Source organism: Oncorhynchus nerka, linkage group LG23 (genome assembly GCF_034236695.1).
Source record: "Oncorhynchus nerka isolate Pitt River linkage group LG23, Oner_Uvic_2.0, whole genome shotgun sequence".
NCBI classification, from domain to species: Eukaryota; Metazoa; Chordata; class Actinopteri; order Salmoniformes; family Salmonidae; genus Oncorhynchus; species Oncorhynchus nerka.
Genome location: NC_088418.1, coordinates 34,286,472 through 34,306,746, shown reverse-complemented (window position 1 = coordinate 34,306,746; position 20,275 = coordinate 34,286,472). Strand labels below are relative to the sequence as shown.

Below are 20,275 nucleotides of genomic sequence, written 5' to 3'. Positions count from 1 at the left end.
AAGTGAGTTTACAAGCAGAATTATTTTCCCATTGTTCCTCAAATGCAGTGTATGAGATACCATTTTGTAGCCCTGAGTCTCTACTTTTATCCAATGTAAAAAAACACCATTTCACATTTTGCAACGTAAGACAGAATCGAGGTGGTGAGTCACATGTTTGATCAGTACACATATATAATGTATATACAAAAGGTTTGGGCTAGGCCCTTTAGCTCCAGTGATGGGAAGTCTTAACGCTACAGTGTACAATGACATTGTAGACGATTCTGTGCCTCCAACTTTGGGGCAACAGTTTTGGGAATGCCTTTTCCTGTTTCAGTATGACAATGCCCCCATGTACAAAGCGAGATGCATATAGATATGGTTTTTTGAGATCGGTGTGGAAGAACTTGACTGGCCTGCACAGAGCCCTGACCTCAACCCCATCAAACACCTTTGGCATGAATTGGAACGCCGACTGCGAGCCAGGCCTAATATCTCAACATTCGTGCCGACCTCACTAATGCTCGTGGCTGAATGAAAGTCCCTGCAGCTGTGTTAAAACATCTTGTGGAAAGCCTTCCCAGAAGAGTGGAGGCTGTTATAGCAGCAAAGGGGACCAAGACCATATTAATGCCCATGATTTTGGAATGAGATGTTCGACGAGCAGGTGTCCACATACTTTTGGTCATGTAGTGTATCTATTTGAATATTCAATGTTTGGTAACTGAACATTGCCCAGGGGCAGCACAGGTTTATGCTGTCATGTTCATGTTGTTTTAACTTTTTTTGTGTTGACCATAATATAGAGAGGACAAGTTGAAAATATATTTTTTTACCCAGAATAACATCATTTGTTCTTCCTTGACCTTGCCTTGTGTTCATTATTAATGGATATTAAGCTATACATTTACACATGTTATTTGAAGGGTAAGAAGTAAAATCCAGATTTAGGGAGTGTGACATCTCCCTAACATACAGTGTATCAGGGGTGTATCCACTGGAAACCAAAAGGAAACAAACAGGCCGAAACAGGGAGGTATCTACTTGAAAAATAAACTCATGTTAGTTGCAAAATGTTTTGCAACAGTCTTCTACGATGTGCACAAATGAAATACACCCCAGTCCTTGAGATGAGATGTGGATAGAATGTAAGTGTCGAGTCATGTTCCCTTGTGGCACCCCACTAGACTCAACACTCAACTCGGTGACATTAACAGTAAATACCAGTAAACAAACACTGCAATTAGCAAGAAGCTTAATTATGCCCTCCTCATTAAGTGTGATTATGCCTAATTAATATCAACCTTACAGTTGGCCTAATGACGCTGTGCTAACAGATAAGCTCTCTCTCTAAATATAATTAACACTTCCCTTCTTTATTTAAATATTTTGCCAGACAGACAGTGAGTTTCACGAGGTCATTAACACCTAGATATCCTGATTATGAGGCATTAAAGAGTGTGTAAATGAGCAGTTCATGTTAAATTCCCCATCCATTCGTAGTCAGTGTCACGCCTGCTCCCGCACTTCTCCCTGGAGCTCGAGGGCGCCGGGCTCCACAGCATTACACACTCCTGCCACCATCATTACACACACCTGATTCCCTCGTCACATGCATCAGCAATCATTTGGACTCACCTGGACTCAATCACCTGTTATTTCCTTCCCTATATCTGTCTGTCCCCCAACTCTGTTCCCCGCTTCCGCATTAACATTCGTATGCCGTTTTGTTACCCATGTGCTGACACTGTTCCTGTCTTGTTCCTCATTAAATATTTGACTCCCCGTACCTGCTTCCCGACTTCAGCAGCGGTCCTTACAGAATGCGGAAGCCATCAAACGGCGCATCAGGGAGTGCTGGCGTTTCGGTTAGTGGTGACATCGGGTCCAGGGGCTGCCGCCGATAGAACCAGGGGTGCCTAAGCCAGCTCATCGGAATTCCTAACTGGCTCGAGAGGTTTCCTTGCCCTGGATGGCTCGGCAGGCACCCATCCCACGTCAGGCCTCAGCCAGATCGCCAGTGTTTTACACCTCAGCCGGCTCGCCAGGCTACCACGCCTCTGCCAGCTGGTCAAGATTTTACCCCCAGCCGGCTTGCCCAGCGCCCGTGCCTCGGCCAGCCCGTCAGGCCCACCCAGGTGGGACGCCGGGTGTTGCCCCCTAGGGGAGGGGGGAGTACTGTCACACCTGCTCCCCAGCATTACTCACTCTTGCCACCATCATTACGCACACCTGCTTCATTCGTCACGTGCATCAGCGATCATTTGGACTCACCTGGACTCAATCACCTGTTATTTCCTTCCCCTGTCCAGACAGATATGTCTGTCAAATAATGTTATATCAACTGTAGCTTTGATTGGACTGATCATGTCAACATCATACTTTCAAAATCTTAGCTAGACAAGTAGTCATCATCATGACTCAACAATCTTGTCATATTGTTGTAACTTTAATGTGTTACAGAGTTAATGTTTAAGTTAACCTGTTACTCCTACCCCCTACTTTTTCGAACATTCTGTTAAAAATCGTGCAACATTTCAGAGCCCTGCTACTCATGCCAGGAATATAGTATGTGCATATGATTAGTATGTGTGGATAGAAAACACTCAGACGTTTATAAAACTGGTTAAATCACGGCTGTGACTATAACAGAACGTGCGTTTCATCGAAAAGTGCAGGAAAATCTGATCACTGAAAATGGAAAAATATATCCATGCGCCACTTCAACCAATTGATATAGGTGAACCACATTAAATGGGGCCGAGGTTGCAATACCTACAGCTTCCACACGATGTCAACAGTCTTGTCATTTGCCTAGTATTTTTTTCTTGGTCAAACTGACGCAAGGCAGAGCCTTTCTTCCGGTCTCCGACCGGATATTTTGGTTGAGATTTTACCCGGACATTATTTCCAGACGTACAGCTATAGAATATACATCGCCTCGTGATCAATTTGATCGCTTATTAACGTTTACTAATACCTAAAGTTGCATTACAAAATTATTTCGAAGTGTTTTGTGAAAGTTTATCGTCGACTTTTTTAATTTAAAAAAATGACCGCGTTATAAAACAATTTTTTTCCTTGATTACAGTCTTCATAGATTGATATCTAGGCTATATATGGACCGATTTAAACGAAAAAAGACCCAATAGTGATGTTTATGGGACATCTAGGAGTGCCAACAAAGAAGATGGTCAAAGGTAATGAATGTTTTATATTTTATTTGTGCGTTTTGTGTAGCGCCGACTATGCTAATTATTTTGTTTACGTCCCCTGCGGGTCTTTTGGGGTGTTACATGCTATCAGATAATAGCTTCTCATGCTTTCGCCGAAAAGCATTTTAAAAATCTGACTTGTTGCCTGGATTCACAACGAGTCTAGTCAAAGGTAATGAATGTTTTATATTTTATTTGTGTGTTTTGTGTAGCGCCGACTATGCTAATTATTTTGTTTACGTCCCCTGCGGGTCTTTTGGGGTGTTACATGCTATCAGATAATAGCTTCTCATGCTTTCGCCGAAAAGCATTTTAAAAATCTGACTTGTTGCCTGGATTCACAACGAGTCTAGCTTTAATTCAATACCCTGCATGTGTATTTTAATGAACGTTTGAGTTTTAACTAGTACTATTAGCATTTAGCGTAGCGCATTTGCATTTCCAGATGTCTAGATGGGACACCTGCATGTCAGGTAGGAGCAAGAGGTTAATTCATGGAGCTGTATCTAAAGATATTTCTTTACAGTTATTTACATATGCAATTGTATTGGTTAGTATTGAATTACGCTTTTGACTACAAGTTCCAGAATGCCTTGCGACAGGAATGAGAGAGATAACGCGCCAGTTATGTGCAGGTGCAAAGTGATTAAGCTGATTTTCCGCTAGCATCTTACCTGCATTGCTCTGTAGAATCTAAAGTTGTTAAATGTAACGTGAACAAGTATTATTACTAAAAGAAGCTTTCATATCAAACCCGACGTCCCGAGTCATTACTTTGAAGTTAGTTAATCTAAAACATATGAAGATAAATTATAGATTAAATGTATCGGTGCTCATTGGCCATCGGCCATTGGACCTAAACATTAAACAACAGGTTGGAAATTGCATATTCAACAATGAGTGGTTTGGAAGGAATCAGTGGCTAACTGTGAGCGTCGCAAAGCAACCACTATTTTGCTTCCCCTGCCTACTATTTGGTGGAGAGGATGTGTGGTCCAAGTCTGGTCTCTTTTCCAAGCTTAAAAGGATAAACATTCACACCTAATACATATTGGCCAGAAAAGGTTGAATACATTGGCCATGCTGTCAAACCAGCATTCCTTCTGCCGCGCTCAAAACATCTAGAAACTCGGAACTTGGACATCTCAGACCTTAGTGCATTCAAGACAACTGGAAACTTGTAAAGAAACAAGCTCCAACTGGGAAAATAAGTTTTGAACGGTCATCCAACTCATAATTCCAAGTTGAGATCTCGGGCCTCTTTCTAGAGCTCTGACCTGAAGATCACTGACATCATGATTGAACTATTTTTGTTGTTGTTGAGTTCCCAGTTCTCTTGAAAACCCCATAAATCCAGAGAATGCCAGAATTTGACGACAAAGTTTGGCCTCAAGAAGGACCACCTTTCTGTTCAAGTGAGCACAGCACAGCGGTCCAAAAATATGTATTGTATGCTGCTGCATAAATTATGTAATATGGCAGGGAGAAAAGTATAAAGTAATACTAATTGTATGTTGTGTAGTAAGCTATTAGTTACCCAGTAGCTCACCCTAAGAATTTGGTCCCTCTTCCCATCATAACTACTGTTCTGACTTGGTGGTGCACATGCAGCCTAAAGCCTGTTTAATCTCTAGTGACTCCCCATCCCGCGTGCGGGAGCGTAATCATCGACTGACACTAATTAGCATAACGCAACGGACTTAAATATTCCTAGAAAATATTTATATTCAAAATCACAAGTGAAATACATTGAGACACAGCTTAGCCTTTTGTTAATCACCCTGTCATCTCAGATTTTCAAAATATGCTTTACAGCCAAAGCTAGACAAGCATTTGTGTAAGTTTATCGATAGCCTAGCATAGCATTTTGTCCAGCTAGCAGCAGGTAACTTGATCACGGAAATCAGAAAAGCAATCAAATTAAATTGTTTACCTTTGATGAGCTTCGGATGTTTTCACTCACGAGACTCCCAGTTAGATAGCCAATGTTCCTTTTTTCCAAAAATATTATTTTTGTAGGCGAAATAGCTCCGTTTGTTCTTCACGTTTGGCTCAGAAATCGGCCGGAAATTGCAGTCACGAAAATGCGGAAAAATATTCAAAATTAGCTCCATAATATCGACAGAAACGTTGTTTATAATCAATCCTCAAGGTGTTTTTCAAATATCTATTCGATAATATATCCACCGGGACAATTGGTTTTTCAGTAGGACCGATTGGAATAATGGCTACCTCTGTATTTGAGAATCACTCTGGGAGCCATCAGGTGACCAGTTGCACAATGTAGCCTCTTACGGGTATTCTTCAACATAAATGCGTAAAACTACGTCACAATGCTGTAGACACCTTGGGGAATATGGAGAAAAAGTAATCTGGTTGATAGCCCATTCACTGCTCAATAGGGACGCATTGGAACGCAGAGCTTTCAAAAGATGAGTCACTTCTGGATTGGATTTTTCTCAGGCTTTCGCCTGCAATATCAGTTCTGTTATACTCACAGACAATATTTTTACAGTTTTGGAAAATTTTGAGTGTTTTCTATCCTAAGCTGTCAATTATATGCATATTCTAGCATATTGTCCTGACAAAATATCCTCTTTACTACGGGAACATTATTTTTCCAAAAATGAAAATACTGCCCCCTAGTCACAAATTAAGGGAAATGTCATCATCAAATATTGTAAAAGCTTTCATTGTCTGCTTATATTCCCCTGTTATTTATCCTACGGTTCTAACTTGGTGTACAGGGAGAATACTGTGAGAACGCCCATGTTCTGAATTCAAAGTGCTTACCAAGATTTATATGCTAAAACCGCCACTGTCTAGATGTGTTGTTTGGCAGTAACGATTGACAAGGGTTCGTAGCCATCAGATTGCAAGCATCATTGTGAAGGTCTTTTCTTAGATCTGGGTCGGAGCAATGGCGGAAGTGGATGTTCTGTTTGAAACTGACTGCAAGAAAGGAAAGCTAAAGTTGTCGTGAAATCTAGTATAACCAAGCCTAGTTTAAACTCGTTTTTAGTCTGAGTGAAGGTTTTGGACTGATGGAGTTACCTGATAGATTCATTTGACTTCTCGATAAAAATCATGGATGTGTTGGATAATGATATATTCCAACGTCCACAGATGTCCGGAATTAAACTATACTATACTCTAGTGTACTGTAGTCTATTCTATTAAATCAACTCTACTGTCCTGTACCGTAACATACCATATCGTACTCTACTGTACTAAACTATGCCTTACTGTACTGTGATGTTCAAACTTGTGAAACAGCCTAGACATCTATGATTCGTTCTAATCCAGAGTGATTTACAGTCAGTGCATTCAGGTAGATAAACAACATATCACATCCATAGAAACTAAAAAAATCTTCTGGAACCATTACTGAAAATGTTATTGGAGTGGTCTGTTGGTTTATCCTGTAGGTTGGACTACTTTGAACATAATATTTGCCAGTTTTAGAGCTTTTGAAAAAGCTAACATAGGTGCATGTGACAGATGGGAGCAATAATAAATATTCTGTTGGACTCTTCAGTTGGCTCCTCTTTCCTATATTAAGAGGCTTGAACAAGAGCAGTACTGATTTGAATGAATTAATCCATACCTCGGGTTTATCACCTTTGGAAGGCGGGGCTTGGTGTTCATTGGCCGTGTCAGGCGTGATTCTAATGTTCTTCAGTAGAGGGCCCTTGCGTGCAAATTCCCCATAGCTGTGTTTACATTTACATTTAAGTAATTTAGCAGACGCTCTTATCCAGAGCGACTTACAAATTTGTACTTCATTTCCCTCCTTCAGAGAACAGTACTTACAGTCATAAATGTACATTTTCACTCTAGAAAATTTGCATTTTCTTAAAACACACACACACACACTGAATGTGTCCTATGTGTGTGTATGTTGCAGTGTGGAGCAGGCAATGTCGTGGAGTGTGGGTTTCGGTGGCAGGATGACGGTGGCCAAGCTTCTCCTATCCTTCTTCATCCTAAACTCCTTTTGCGAAGGTGAGTCCCCACTACTTACTACTTACTCTCCATGTTATCCCTCTCTCATATCCTTCCATGAAATCACATTCCACTCCTACATTCCCTTTGTTCTCCTCCCTCTCCTCTTCTCAAAACCCAAATTTTCCTCCCTTATAATTATTTTTGTTTTGTTTTACATATCTATCAATCGCCAATCCCTCTTATCACTTCTTGTCTCTTTAGTCTAGCTTTCTTCATCTATACCTGGTGATCCATCTTGAACAATTTGTCTGCCTGAACTGTCAGGACCCGGTTACGAACTCAGGTCTCCGGTGTGAGAAACAGTCACTTAGTAAACTGAGCCACTAATAGTCGGCAGAACCCAGAAGGTGAGGCAGACACAGCAGTACTAGAGACTGTGATTTAATAAAGAAAAAAGGAAAAGATCTTCAGGCGAAAATATAAATCCACAACATCATGTTGCCCAGCAACAGCCCCAAAACATCACTGCTCTAGAGGAGATCTGCATGGAGGAATGGGCCAAAATACCAGCAACAGTGTGTGAAAACCTTGTGAAGACTTACAGAAAACGTTTGACCTCTGTCATTGCCAACAAATGGTATATAACAAAGTATTGAGATAAACTTTTGTTATTGACCAAATACTTATTTTCCACCATAATTTGCAAATAATTTCATAAAAAATCCAGAATGTGATTTTCTGGATTTCTTATTCTAATTTTGTCTGTCATAGTTGATGATGAAAATTACAGACCTCTCTCATCTTTTTAATTGGGAGAACATGCACAATTGGTGGCTGACTAAATACTTTTTTGCCCCACTGTATATGGATGAGCGATGGCCGAGCAGCATAGGCAGATGTAATAGATGGTATAAGATACAGTATATACATGATATGAGTAATGTAGGATACTTAATCATTGTTAAAGTGTCGTCATTTAACGTGACTAGTGATCCATTTATTAAAGTGTCAATGATTTCAGTCTGTATTTAGTCAGCAGCCTCTCTGAGTTAGTGATTGCTATTTAACAGTCTGATAGCCTTTAGATAGAAGCTGTTTTTCAGTCTCTCGGTCCCAGCTTTGATGCACCTGTACTGACCTCGCCTTCTGGATGGCAGCAGGGTGAACAGGCACTTTTTGTCCTTCCTGTGACATCACTAGTTGTAGGTGTCCAGGAAGACAGGTAGTTTCCCCCCCGGTGATGTGTTGTGCAGACCACACCACCCTCTGGAGTGCCTTGCGGTTGAGGGTGGTGCAGTGATATTGTGCATCTGTAAAAGTTTGTCAGGTTTTTAGGTGACAAAACAAATGTATTCAGCATCCTGAGGTTGAAGAGGAGCTGTTGCACCTTCTTCACCACACTGTCTGTATGGGTGGCCCATTAACGTTTGTCTGTGATGTGCACGGCAAGGAACTTAAAACTTTCCGCCTTCTCCACTACTTTCCCGTCGATGTTGTGTAAATGCGGTGGTTCACGCTTTCAGTTTTGCACGAAAGCCGCCATCTATTGATGGTTTCTGCACTTCCTAATAAACTCATTCACAGAGTCCGCGTATACATCGATGTTATTCTCTGAAGCTGTCTGGAACATTTCCCAGTCCGCGTGATCAAAATAATTGAAGCGTGAATTCCGATTGGTCGGACCAGCGTTGAATGGTTCTAGTCGCAGGTACATCCTGTTTGAGTTTCTGCCTATAGGACGGTAGGAGCAAAATGGATTCGTTGTCTGATTTGCCGAAGTGAAGGTGGGGGAGGGCCTTGTATGCATCGCGGAAGTTAAAGTAGCGGCCAGTGTATTGTCCGCATGAGTGCCGCAATCGACATGTTGACAGAATTTAGGTAGCCTTGTTCTCAAATTTGCTTTGTTAAAATCATAGATGTACGCAAGCACGCACACACACATATCCGTATTCCTGCAGTGTATGCCTATGCCTCCAGGTACTTAAACATTTATTATTTCTGTATAGGGATATCACAAGACCCTATAGTGCCTAACCTAATCCCACTCTTCTCTCTTTCTCTCCTCTTCCACAGCCTCCAACCAGCCTCCACGCTTCCAGAACTACTTTTTCCACTCCTATCTTCTCATCTACGAGAACACACCAGTCGGTGAGTCTTAATGTGTGTGACCATATTTGATTTGTGTGTCAGCAGACGGTCCAGTTTTCATTTACAGAGATATGGAGGACCAGAGCAATATAGAACATTAACCCCTCTAGGGTAGGGGGCAGCATTCAGAATTTTGGATGAAAAGCATGCCCAAATTAAACGGCCTGCTACTCGGGCCCAGAAGATATGATATGCCAATAACTGGTAGATTTGGATAGAAAACACTAACATTTCAAAATAGTGTCTGTGAGTATAACATAACTGATTTAGCAGGCGAAAACCTGCGAAAATCCATTCAGGAAGTACTTTTTTTGTTATTTTTGTAGTTTTCTATTCAACGCCATTACAGTATCCATTGATTTAGGACTACATTTGCAGTTCCACCAGAATCCGCCTTCCACCAGATGTCAACAGTCTTTAGAAATCGTTTCAGGCTTGTATTCTTATAAATGAGGGAGTAAGACTGAGGGAGTAAGACAGTCTGAACGAGTGGACCCTAACGCGTCGCAGAGCTTTTTCAGGCGCATGTGCATTTCTTGTTTACCTTTTATATTGACAACATCATTGTCCGGTTGAAATATTATAGATCATTTAGGCTAAAAAACTACCTGAGAATGGAATATAAACATCGTTTGACATGTTTCTATGAACTTTATGGATACAATTTGGATTTTATGTCTGATTGTTTTGACTGAGTTTGAGCCTGTGGATTACTGAAGAAAACGCGCTACCAAAACTGAGATTTTTGGATATAAAGAGACTTCATCGAACAAAAGGAACATTTATTGAGTAAATGAATGTCTTCTGATTGCCACCATATGAAGATCATCAAAGATAAGGGAATAATTGTATCTCTACTTCTGAGTTTTGTAACGCTTCTGCTTGGCTGGTTAGTGTTTGTAATAATTTGTCAACTGGGCTATGTTCTGGGCTAGGTATGCTTTCGCCGAAAAGTATTTTATAAATATGACATTATGGTTGGTTTAACAAGAAGTTAATCTTTAAACCTATGTAAAATATGTTTTGTTTTCTGAATATTTATAATTAGCATTTCTGTAATTGAATTTGGCGCTCTACAACCTCACTGGATGTTGGCCAGATGGGACGCTAGCGTTCATTCATGTATACGGGTAAAAGTCTAGCTATATTTTCCGATATCATACATTCCTAATTTTGTCAAAGTAATTTTCATTGAAAGTTAAAGCGTACTGTTAGCTAGCTAGTGACCGTTAGATTGCTGCCTTGCTAGCAAACATGACATTTATTATCTGTGTGATAATATTATTCAAATCAGAAAATATTTGCATTGCTAGTTAAAACTTCGAATGGCTTGGGGGCAGTATTTCGTCTGGATGAGAACGTGCCCAATGTAAACTGCCTGTTACTCAGGCCCAGAAGCTAGGATATGCATTCAATTGGTAGATTTGGATAGATTGGTAGTTTTGGATAGAAACACAGTTTCCAGAACTGTTAAAATAATGTCTGGTGAGTATAATAGAACTGATATGGCATGTGAAAACCTGAGGAAAATCCAACCCGGGAAGTGGGATTTTTTTATGATTATTTTCAATTGGATGCCCATAGAGTATCTAATGGGTTAGGTCCCAGATTGCAGTTGAAGCCTATGGCTTCCACTAGATGTCAACAGTCTTTAGACATTGTTTCAAGCTTGTTTTCTGCTGGTTTTGCACATGAACGAGTGCGCGGTCTTCATTGTTTTTCCTTTCTATTCAATACTCTATTGTCAGGTTGTCCGAATATTTAGATAATTGACAACCTGAGGATTAATTATAAACATCGTTTGACATGTTTCGATGAACTTTACCGGTACTATTAGGATGTATTCATCTGCATCTTTTGGCCGCCTTTGAGCCAGTGTATAACTGAACAACACACGCCAACAAAACTGAGTTTTTGGGATATAAACAGGGACTTTATAGAACAAAACAAGCATTTATTGTGTAGCTGAGACTCTTGTGACTGCAACCATATGAAGATCTTCAAAGGTAAATTTTACATTTTATCGCTATTCTCGCTATTTTGGTTGTAAAATGTTTGTATGCTTTTGTAAGCAGGGCACTGTCCTCAAATAATCACATGGTATGCTTTCGCCGTAAAGCCTTTTTGAAATCTGACAAAGCGGCTGGATTAACAAGAAGTTCATCTTTAATCCGATGTACAGCGATTGTATTTTTTATGGATGTTTATTATGACTATTTCTGTATTTTGAATTTGGCGCTCTGCAATTTCACCGGATGCTGTCGAGGTGGGTCTCTAGCAGAACGCTTGCGCCAGAAATGTTAAAGCCTAATGTTAGCTAGCTAACATTGAACGTAGTTGGTTAGCTCTTCAGCTACAATAGCTTGCGAAAGTATTCACACTCTTGGCATTTTTCCTATTTTGTTGCCTTACAACCTGGAATTAAAATAGATTTTTGGGACTGGGGGGTTTATATCATTTGATTTACACAACATGCCTACCACTTTGAAGATAACATTTTTTTTTATTGTGAAACGAACAAGAAATATAACAAAAAATAGAATTTGAGCTTGCATTAATTCAACCCCCCCAAAGTCAATACTTTGTAGAGCCACCTTTTGCAGCAATTACAGCTGCAAGTCTCTTGGGGTATGTCTCTATCAGCGTGGCACATCTAGCCACTGAGATTTTTGCCCATTCTTCAAGGAAAAACTGCTCCAGCTCCTTCAAGTTGGATGGGTTCCGCTGGTGTATAGCAATCTGGTCTGGGCTTTGACGAGGCCATTCCAAGACATTCAAATGTTTCCTCTTATATCACTCAAGTGTTGCTTTAGCAGTATGTTTAGGGTCATTGTCCTGCTGGAGGGGGAACCTCCGTCCCAGTCTCAAATCTCTGGAAGACTGAAACAGGTTTCCCTCAATAATTCCCCTGTATTTAGCGCCATCCATCATTCCATCAATTCTGACCAGTTTCTGCCGATGAAAAACATCCCCACAGCATGATGCTTCCACCACCATGCTTCACTGTTGGGATGAGGTTCTCAGGGTGATGTGAAGTGTTGGGTTTGCCCCAGACATAGCCTTTTCCTTTATGGCCAAAAAGCTCAATTTTAGTCTCATCTGACCAGAGTACCTTCTTCCAAATGTTTGGGGAGTCTCCCACATGCCTTTTGGCAAACACCAAATGTGTTATTATTTTTTTCCTTAAGCAATGGCTTTTTTTCTTGCCACTCTCTGTGGAGTGTACGGGTTAAAATGGTTCTAAAATGGTTCTATGGACATATAGAGCTTTGCAGCTCCTTCAGGCTTATCTTTGATCTCTTTGTTGCCTCTCTGATTAATGCCCTCCTTGCCTGTTCCATGAGTTTTGGTGGGCGGCCCTCTCTTGACAGGTTTGTTGAGGTGCCATATTCTTTGCATTTTTAATAATGCATTTAATGGTGCTCGGTGGGATGTTCAAAGTTTCAGATTTTTTTTTAACCCAACCCTGATCTGTATTTCTCCACAACTTTGTCCCTGAGCAGTTTGGAGAGCTCCTTGGTGTATTGGTGCCACTTGCTTGGTGGTGCCCCTTGCTTAGTGATGTTGCAGACTCTGGGGCCTGTGACACTTAACTAAAGTCCACCTGTGTGCAATCTAACTAATTATGTGACTTCTGAAGGTAATTGGTTTCACCATATCTTATTTATGGGCTTCATAGCAAAGGGGTGAATACATATGCACGTGCCACTTTTCCTTTTTTTTATTTATTTTTTTTATTTTTTATTTTTAAAATTTCATTTCACTTCACCAATTTGGACTATTTTGTGTATGTCCATTACATTAAATACATTTAAATTATAGGGTGTAATGCAACAATATAGGAACAACACCAAGGGAGATTAATACTTTTGCAAGGTACCTGCAGATTCATACTACAGCTATGCCAGTCTTACTATTGGTAGCAGTATGAGTTGGGATTTTGCCGGTTTATTGTTTAGCTAGCTAAACATGTCTTAACAAAGGACTCCACTTCACTAAATTATTCTCCAGGTGTGTCTGGGGGGTGATTAAGGCCATCTATTGTATTTAATGAACATGTGTACATGTCTAGACAATAGTGACCTATCCACTTAGCTAGATGTGGCTGTTTTTTTTATAGCATTTTCTTCACATGACCCATCAATTTAGCCAAGTTTGTCATGTACGCTTCATCTAACCATTATAACATATTTATCTGGGCACATTCTGTTTTTGATATTGCTACTATGCAAGTAACCATTTCACTGTACCTTTGAATCCTGTTTCCTGTGCATGTGACAAGTAAACTTAGATTTTATTTTATATAGTGTGTGTTTACCAGCGACTCAAATGTGAAGAACAAGATGACTAGAACTAGATCAAGTGTATTTTTACCTAGAGTTTTTCCTTATTGTAGGCTACTACTTTTACCACTTTTAGTTTTGAAATATTTGGTTGTTTACTAAACTACTCACTCTGTTTATCACATGGCCTCACATGTGAAACCTTAAATAAATGGGTGGGGCTAAGGCTTAAGAGGGTGTGAACGATGCTGAATGCTGAAGAGCTCTCCAGTAGGTCTACCCAATTATTCAAGGGCCATTTTCTCAAAAGTGGCTTTACAAGTTTATCAACTTTCAAAGCAGATTCAGTTTCCCATTGTTCCTCAACTGTAGTGTATGATATACCGTTTTGTAGCTCTGAGTCTCTACGTTTATCCAATGTAAAAAATAAATGTTCAAATTTTGCTTCATAAGACCAAATCAAGGCAGTCGGTCACATATGACCGACGGGCTTGATTCGGTTTTATGCAGCAACATTTGAAATGTTGTTTTTTCCATTGGATAAAAGTAGAGACTCAGAGGTACACAATGGTATATTGTACATGAAAATGAAAATGACTGACACAATTTGAAAAAGTATAATATCTGAAAATGACTCTTACCTGTATACATGGATGAACTGTGTCAAGTGTTGTACTGTAAACGTGAGTAAGGACTCAGTGGTTTCTTGAGTCGATGTCTGCGTCCCAAATGGTTCTGGTCAAAAGTAGTCCCAGCCCTTGACTTTTTTCACATTTTGTTGTGTTACAAAGTGGGATTAAAATGGATTTAATTGTAATTTTTTTGTCAATGACCTACACTAAATTCTTTAATGTTAAAGTGGAAGAAAAATTCTAACATTTGTAAAAAAAAAAATATGAAAGATGAAACACTAATATATCTTGATTAAATAAGTATTCAACCCCCTGAGTCAATACATCACCTTTGGCAGCGATTACAGATATGAATATTTCTGATATTTTAGAGCTTTTCGCACCTGGATTATACAATTATTCTTTAACAAATTCTTCAAGCTCTGTCAAGTTGGTTGCTAGACCGCATTTCAAGTCTTGCTATAGATTTTCAAGCCAATTTAAGTCAATTCTGTAACTATGCCACTCAGGAACATTCAATATCGCCTTGGTAAACAATTCCAGTGTATATTTGGTCTTGTGTTTTAGGTTATTGTCTTGCTGAAAGGGGAATTTGTCTCCCAATGTCTGTTGGAAAGCAGATTGAACCAGGTTTTGCTCAAAGATTTTGCCTGTGCTTAGCTCTATTCCACTTCTTTCTTATTTTTAGCCTTTTTTTGTGGTACTTTACCTTTTCTCCCCAATTTTGTGATATCCAATTGGTAGTTACAGTCTTGACCCATCACTGAACTCTGTGGTGGTTAATTTCTTTATTATCAAATGAGGAGCGACAAACTTATCACACAAGTCAGAGTTATACTTAAACTAAATATTTAATAGTGAGAGCTTAGCAATAGCGATGGCTTGTCGACGAACCACCGTCTCTTTGATTCGCTGAGAGCCACAACACAAAGGCTAGTGAGATCTTTTATCGCAAAGATCCACCCCCTAGTCGACATAACAAACCACAGATGTTTTGAACGGGTCACAAGGTTAGACTTTTTAAATGAGAAAGGAGTATCCCGTGGCCAGATTATCTTTCAGTTTGGCTCCTAAAATGAGGTTCCAATCTCGTTCCTGGTCCTTCATAGCACAAAAACACCAACTGATCCAATGGCATAAATCAATTGTCAACAATTGTCAATACTCCCATCTCAAGTAAAACCCCTTCTTGACCCCACTCCTGGACAAGCTCACTGAGGGGAGTAAGCCTCTAGGTCATACCCTATCCCAGGATAAGTGCAACATCAGAGATGACATACAATGGTTCCAGACACTACCACACACATCCCCCAATGCCAAAGGAGGGAGTGACTGGCGCACAGACATTGTGGAGAGAAGTAATTGGTTCCCCATTAATCACGCCATCCCTTCACATGGTTTAAGAATAGGTAAAGACACATTGACATATGAAGACAATGTTCCCTCCTGTCTTCTTCCCTTTTTGATATTCTGCATAGCACCAGGGACATGTGAAAGACAAGTCTGACCTCTCCCCTCTCTGGGCCCCAGGTGACTGAGCCACAGCTGAAGGAAGAACTGCAATTGCCAACACCAGAGTCCGAAGGGATACATTCTAATAACAAGTATATCACATAAGACATCTTACCTATGTTACCCAACTAATTCTGATTCTTCTGCCACAACTTCCGTACGGACTCGGGAGATGTGAAAGTCAAGAGCCATGCGTCCTCCGAAACACGTCCCCACCAAGCCGCACTGCTCGCTTAACCCGGAAGCCAGCCGCACCAATGTGTCGGAGGAAACACCGTCCAGCTGGCGACCGAAGTCAGCGTACATGCACTCGGCCACCACAAGGAGTCACTAGAGCACAATGGGACAAGGACATACTAGCCGGCCAAAGCCTCCAATAACCCGGAAATGCTGGGCCAATTGTGTGCCTCCTCATGGGTCTACCAGTCGCGGCCGGCTGCGACACAGCCCGGGATCGAACCCGGATCTGTAGTGACGCCTCTAACACTGCGATGTAGTGCCTTAGACCACTGCAACACTCGGGAGGCCCCTTTCCGTTTCTTTGTATTCTAAAAAACTTCCTAGTCCTTGCCGATGACAAGCATACTCATAACATGATGCAGCCACCACCATGCTTGAAAATATGAAGAGTGGTACTCACTCAGTAATGTGTTGTGTTGGATTTGCCCCAAACATACAGTAAAGCTTTGTATTTTGGACAAAAATGTTAATTTCTTTGCACCCTTTTTTGCAGTTTTCACTCTGTCAATTAGGTTAGTATTCTGGAATAACTACAATGTTATTGATCCATCCTCAGGCTTATCCTATCACAGCCATTAAACTCTGTAACTGTTTTAAAGCCACCATGGGGAAATCCTTAAGTGGTTTCCTTCCTCTCCGGCAACTGAGTTAGGAAGGACGCTGGTATCTTTGTAGTGACTGGGTGTATTGATACACCATCCAAAGTGTAATTAGTAACTTCACCATGCTCAAAGGGATATTCAATGTCTGCTTATTTTTTTACCCATCTACCAATGGGTGTCTTTCTTTGTGAGCCATTGGAAAACCCCCCTGGTCTTTGTGGTTGCATCTCACTGCTCGACTGAGGGACCTTACAGATAATTGTATGTGTTGGGTACAGAGATGAGGTAGTCATTCAAAAATGTTAAACACTGTTATTGCACACAAATGGCGGTCAGTGCCTTTTCAGATGAGGGAGGGACATTTTTTTTCATGAGCATGGCCTTATTGGATGACTGTCATTCATATTCCATTCACACAGTTAAATGTAACAGTGATAGGTTTAGGCTACTACATGATACTAGAATTTTACCTATTCCCATCTACAACCTAGCCTATGAATGAAAGTTTAGAACGTAGGTGCACACAGGTCAAGAGACAAATTTGATGTGACAGAGAGTGACACATGGACAGACAGTGACATTCAATACCGCCTTGCACACTCTTGCCTGCATCTAGCTGACATTGGGTCTAATCATTAGTCCAACAGTTGGAAATGAGAGTTTCCATTGGACAAATTCAGATATGTTTATCCCCATTTAGTTTCGTTTGCTTCTGTTTCAGAAACTTTTATTCAGCAGAATCGGCGGACTGAATACACCCCTGATCACGCGTAAACACACAGTTCAGTTTCCTAGCACGTCAATGCACAACACATCAGCTGTATGTGACCAGGAAAATAAAACTTTACAAGCCAAACCGCTACGCACAGCCTAGATTATTGTCACCATATTAGCTAAAGTAGCGTCATAGTCAGCATAGCTAATATAACTAACGTGTTAGTAAACCCGCTACAATTAGTTTACTGGCGGGCCCCTGTGGCAAGAAATGAGTCAAACCAAAAGCTTACCTTGACTTGGAAGAGTTCCAGTGTTGTGTTGGATGGTCATAGCCAGCTAGCTAACATAGCATCACTCTGTTTGAGCAAATGCAGCTAGCTAAAATAACGAGGTACATTTGCTAGCTAAGTAAGTGAAACTGAAAGTGAAAAAATTTACAACATCTCTTTCGCTCTTGTTTCTCCTTCATTTAGGAAGAAACTAATTTGTTAAAAACTGTTCAACTATTTTTCTTTCTCTCTCTTTGAGTCAACTACTCACCACATTTTATGCACTGCAGTGCCAGCTAGCTGTAACTTATGCTTTCAGTTAATTCTCTGATCCTTTGATTGAGTGGACAGCATGTCAGTTCATGCTGCAAGAGCTCTGATATGTAGGAGGACGTCCTCTGGAAGTTGTCACAATTACTATGTAAGGGGGTGAGAACCATGAACTTCCTACGTTTGTATTGAAGTCAATGTACTCTGAGGAGGAAGGAAGCTAGCTGTCCCCTGGCTACACCATGGCGCTACCCTACTGAGTGCTTTTGAGGCTACTGTAGACATTTGCAAGAGTGTGCTATAATGAATTATTTGGTGACGTGGTTATATTTAGCATAGTTTTATCTGAAAAGGATAACTTTTTAAATGTACATTTTTATGAAATTCACTGAGGAGGATGGTCCTCCCCTTCCTCCTCTGAGGAGCCTCCACTGAGTCCATGCAATTTATTATCTGATTTGTTAAGCAAGTTTTTACTCCTGAACGTTTTTAGACTTGGCATAACAAAGGGGTTGAATACTTATTGACTCAAGACATTACAGCTTTTCATTTTTTGACATTATGCCAGTGACACAAAATCCAAGGGGTATGAATACCTTTTGAAGGCACTGTATAAGGAATAGAGTACCATTTGGGATGCAGGCAATGGTTTTCACATCTAGCCAGGTCTCTCAAGAGGCTTTGAATTTAAAAAAATATACACTGAACAAAAATATAACGCAACATGTAAAGTGTTGGTCCAATGTTTCATGAGCTGAAATAAAAGATCCAAGAAATGTTCCATACGCACAAAAGGCATTTTCTCTAAAATGTTGTGCACAAATGTATTTACATCCCTGTTAGTAAACATTTGTCCTTTGCCAAGATAATCCATCCACTTTACAGGTGTGGCAAAACAAGAGGCTGATTAAACAGCATGACCATGATACAGGTGCACATTGTGTTAAGGACAATGCCAGGCAACTCTGACACACAACACAATGTCAAAGATGATTTTGAGGGAATATGCAATTGGCATGCTGACTGCAGGAATGTCCAACTGGCCTCGCAACCGCAGACCACGTGTATGGTGTCATGTTGGCAAGCGGTTTGCTGATGCCAACGTTGAAAACAGATTGCTCCATGGTGGCAGTGGGGTTATGGTATGGGCAGGCATAAGCTATGGACAACAAACACAATTGCATTTTATCTATTGCAATTTGAATTCACAGAGATACCGTGACAAGATCCTGAGGCCCATTGTCGTGCCATTCATCCGTCGCCATCATATCATGTTTCAGCATGATAATGCACGGCCCCATGACACAAGGATCTGTTCACAATTCCTGGAAGCTGAAAATGTATCAGTTCTACCATGGCTTGAATACGCACCAGACATGTCACCCATTGAGCATGTTTGGGAAGTCCTGGAAAAAAAACTTAGTCGAACCGAAAGTCGTCTGTTCTTTCAACCAATCGATTGGTCGAACTTTTAAAATGCATATTTTTCCATATATATACACACACTTTGAATAAAATCAACTATATGTAGGCTACTGAGCTTGTCTGATGCTTAAGCACTGTGATTAAAAATGAAGACATACAAATTACTAAAGACGGAGCCTAACAAGAAGACAAAAACCTGTTCCTGACCCGACCCCTCCCGCTGTTGCTGGCCTTCGCTTATTCTGGCTTTATGCTCCTGAAGTTGCCGGTAATAGGCTAGACCAGCGGTCGGCAACCATTTCTACTGACCTGTGTGCCAGTTGTGATTTTCATATGCACATTTTCATGGAACAGTTTCATTTAATTTATAATAAAAAGTATTCATGTCTCAAAATCAATGCCATGTGGTTCATCAAAATTCTATATAAATGAAAATGATACAAATCTAAAAGTAGCTTCTATTGCCATTGCCTATATGTAAAAATAGCCTACATAAAGCCAACAAATAAAAACATTGCAGCCCACAGGTAGAAAATATCCTGATGAAAATAAATATCCTATAAATCACATTGGCTAAAGGAAAGTGGGATACCTAGGCAGTTGTACAACTGAATGCATTCAAATGAAATATGTTTTCTGCATTTAACCAAACCCCTCTGAATCAGAGAGGTGCTGGGGGCTGCCTTAATCAACATCCATGTCATTGGTGCCCGGGGAACAGTGGTTTAACTGCCTTGCCCAGGTGCAGAACAACATATTTTTTCCTTATCAGTTTGGGAATTCAACCCAGCTACCATTTGGTTACTGGCCCAACACTTTTACCCGCCAGGCTACCTGCCACATGGCCTGTCTGCAAGGAACTTAAACATTGTATCAACTATTAACTTGGTCAGGCCCAGAAGCTGGTGTGGACAAAATTGCAACATTGTATAAAATATTCTGTTGGTTATTTGCGCAAGGGATATGAAGTCATCAGGTAGTCCTATTTTATGACATTATAAACCTGATCAGAGCATTACATTTTTTCCCCTC

The 20,275-nt window shown here is 40.5% G+C and overlaps 1 protein-coding gene across 1 annotated transcript in view; it reads left to right on the top strand.

The window, feature by feature from the left end:
- The window catches only part of LOC115107209 (cadherin-23-like), a 578,454-nt gene that overhangs the window by 56,006 nt on the left and 502,173 nt on the right, over positions 1-20,275 (top strand). The window contains exons 2-3 of the mRNA XM_065008058.1: positions 7,105-7,202; positions 9,219-9,293. Of these exons, the coding sequence (XP_064864130.1) occupies positions 7,118-7,202; positions 9,219-9,293 (160 nt within the window). The 5' untranslated portion in view covers positions 7,105-7,117. The remainder of the gene's footprint in view (positions 1-7,104; positions 7,203-9,218; positions 9,294-20,275) is intronic.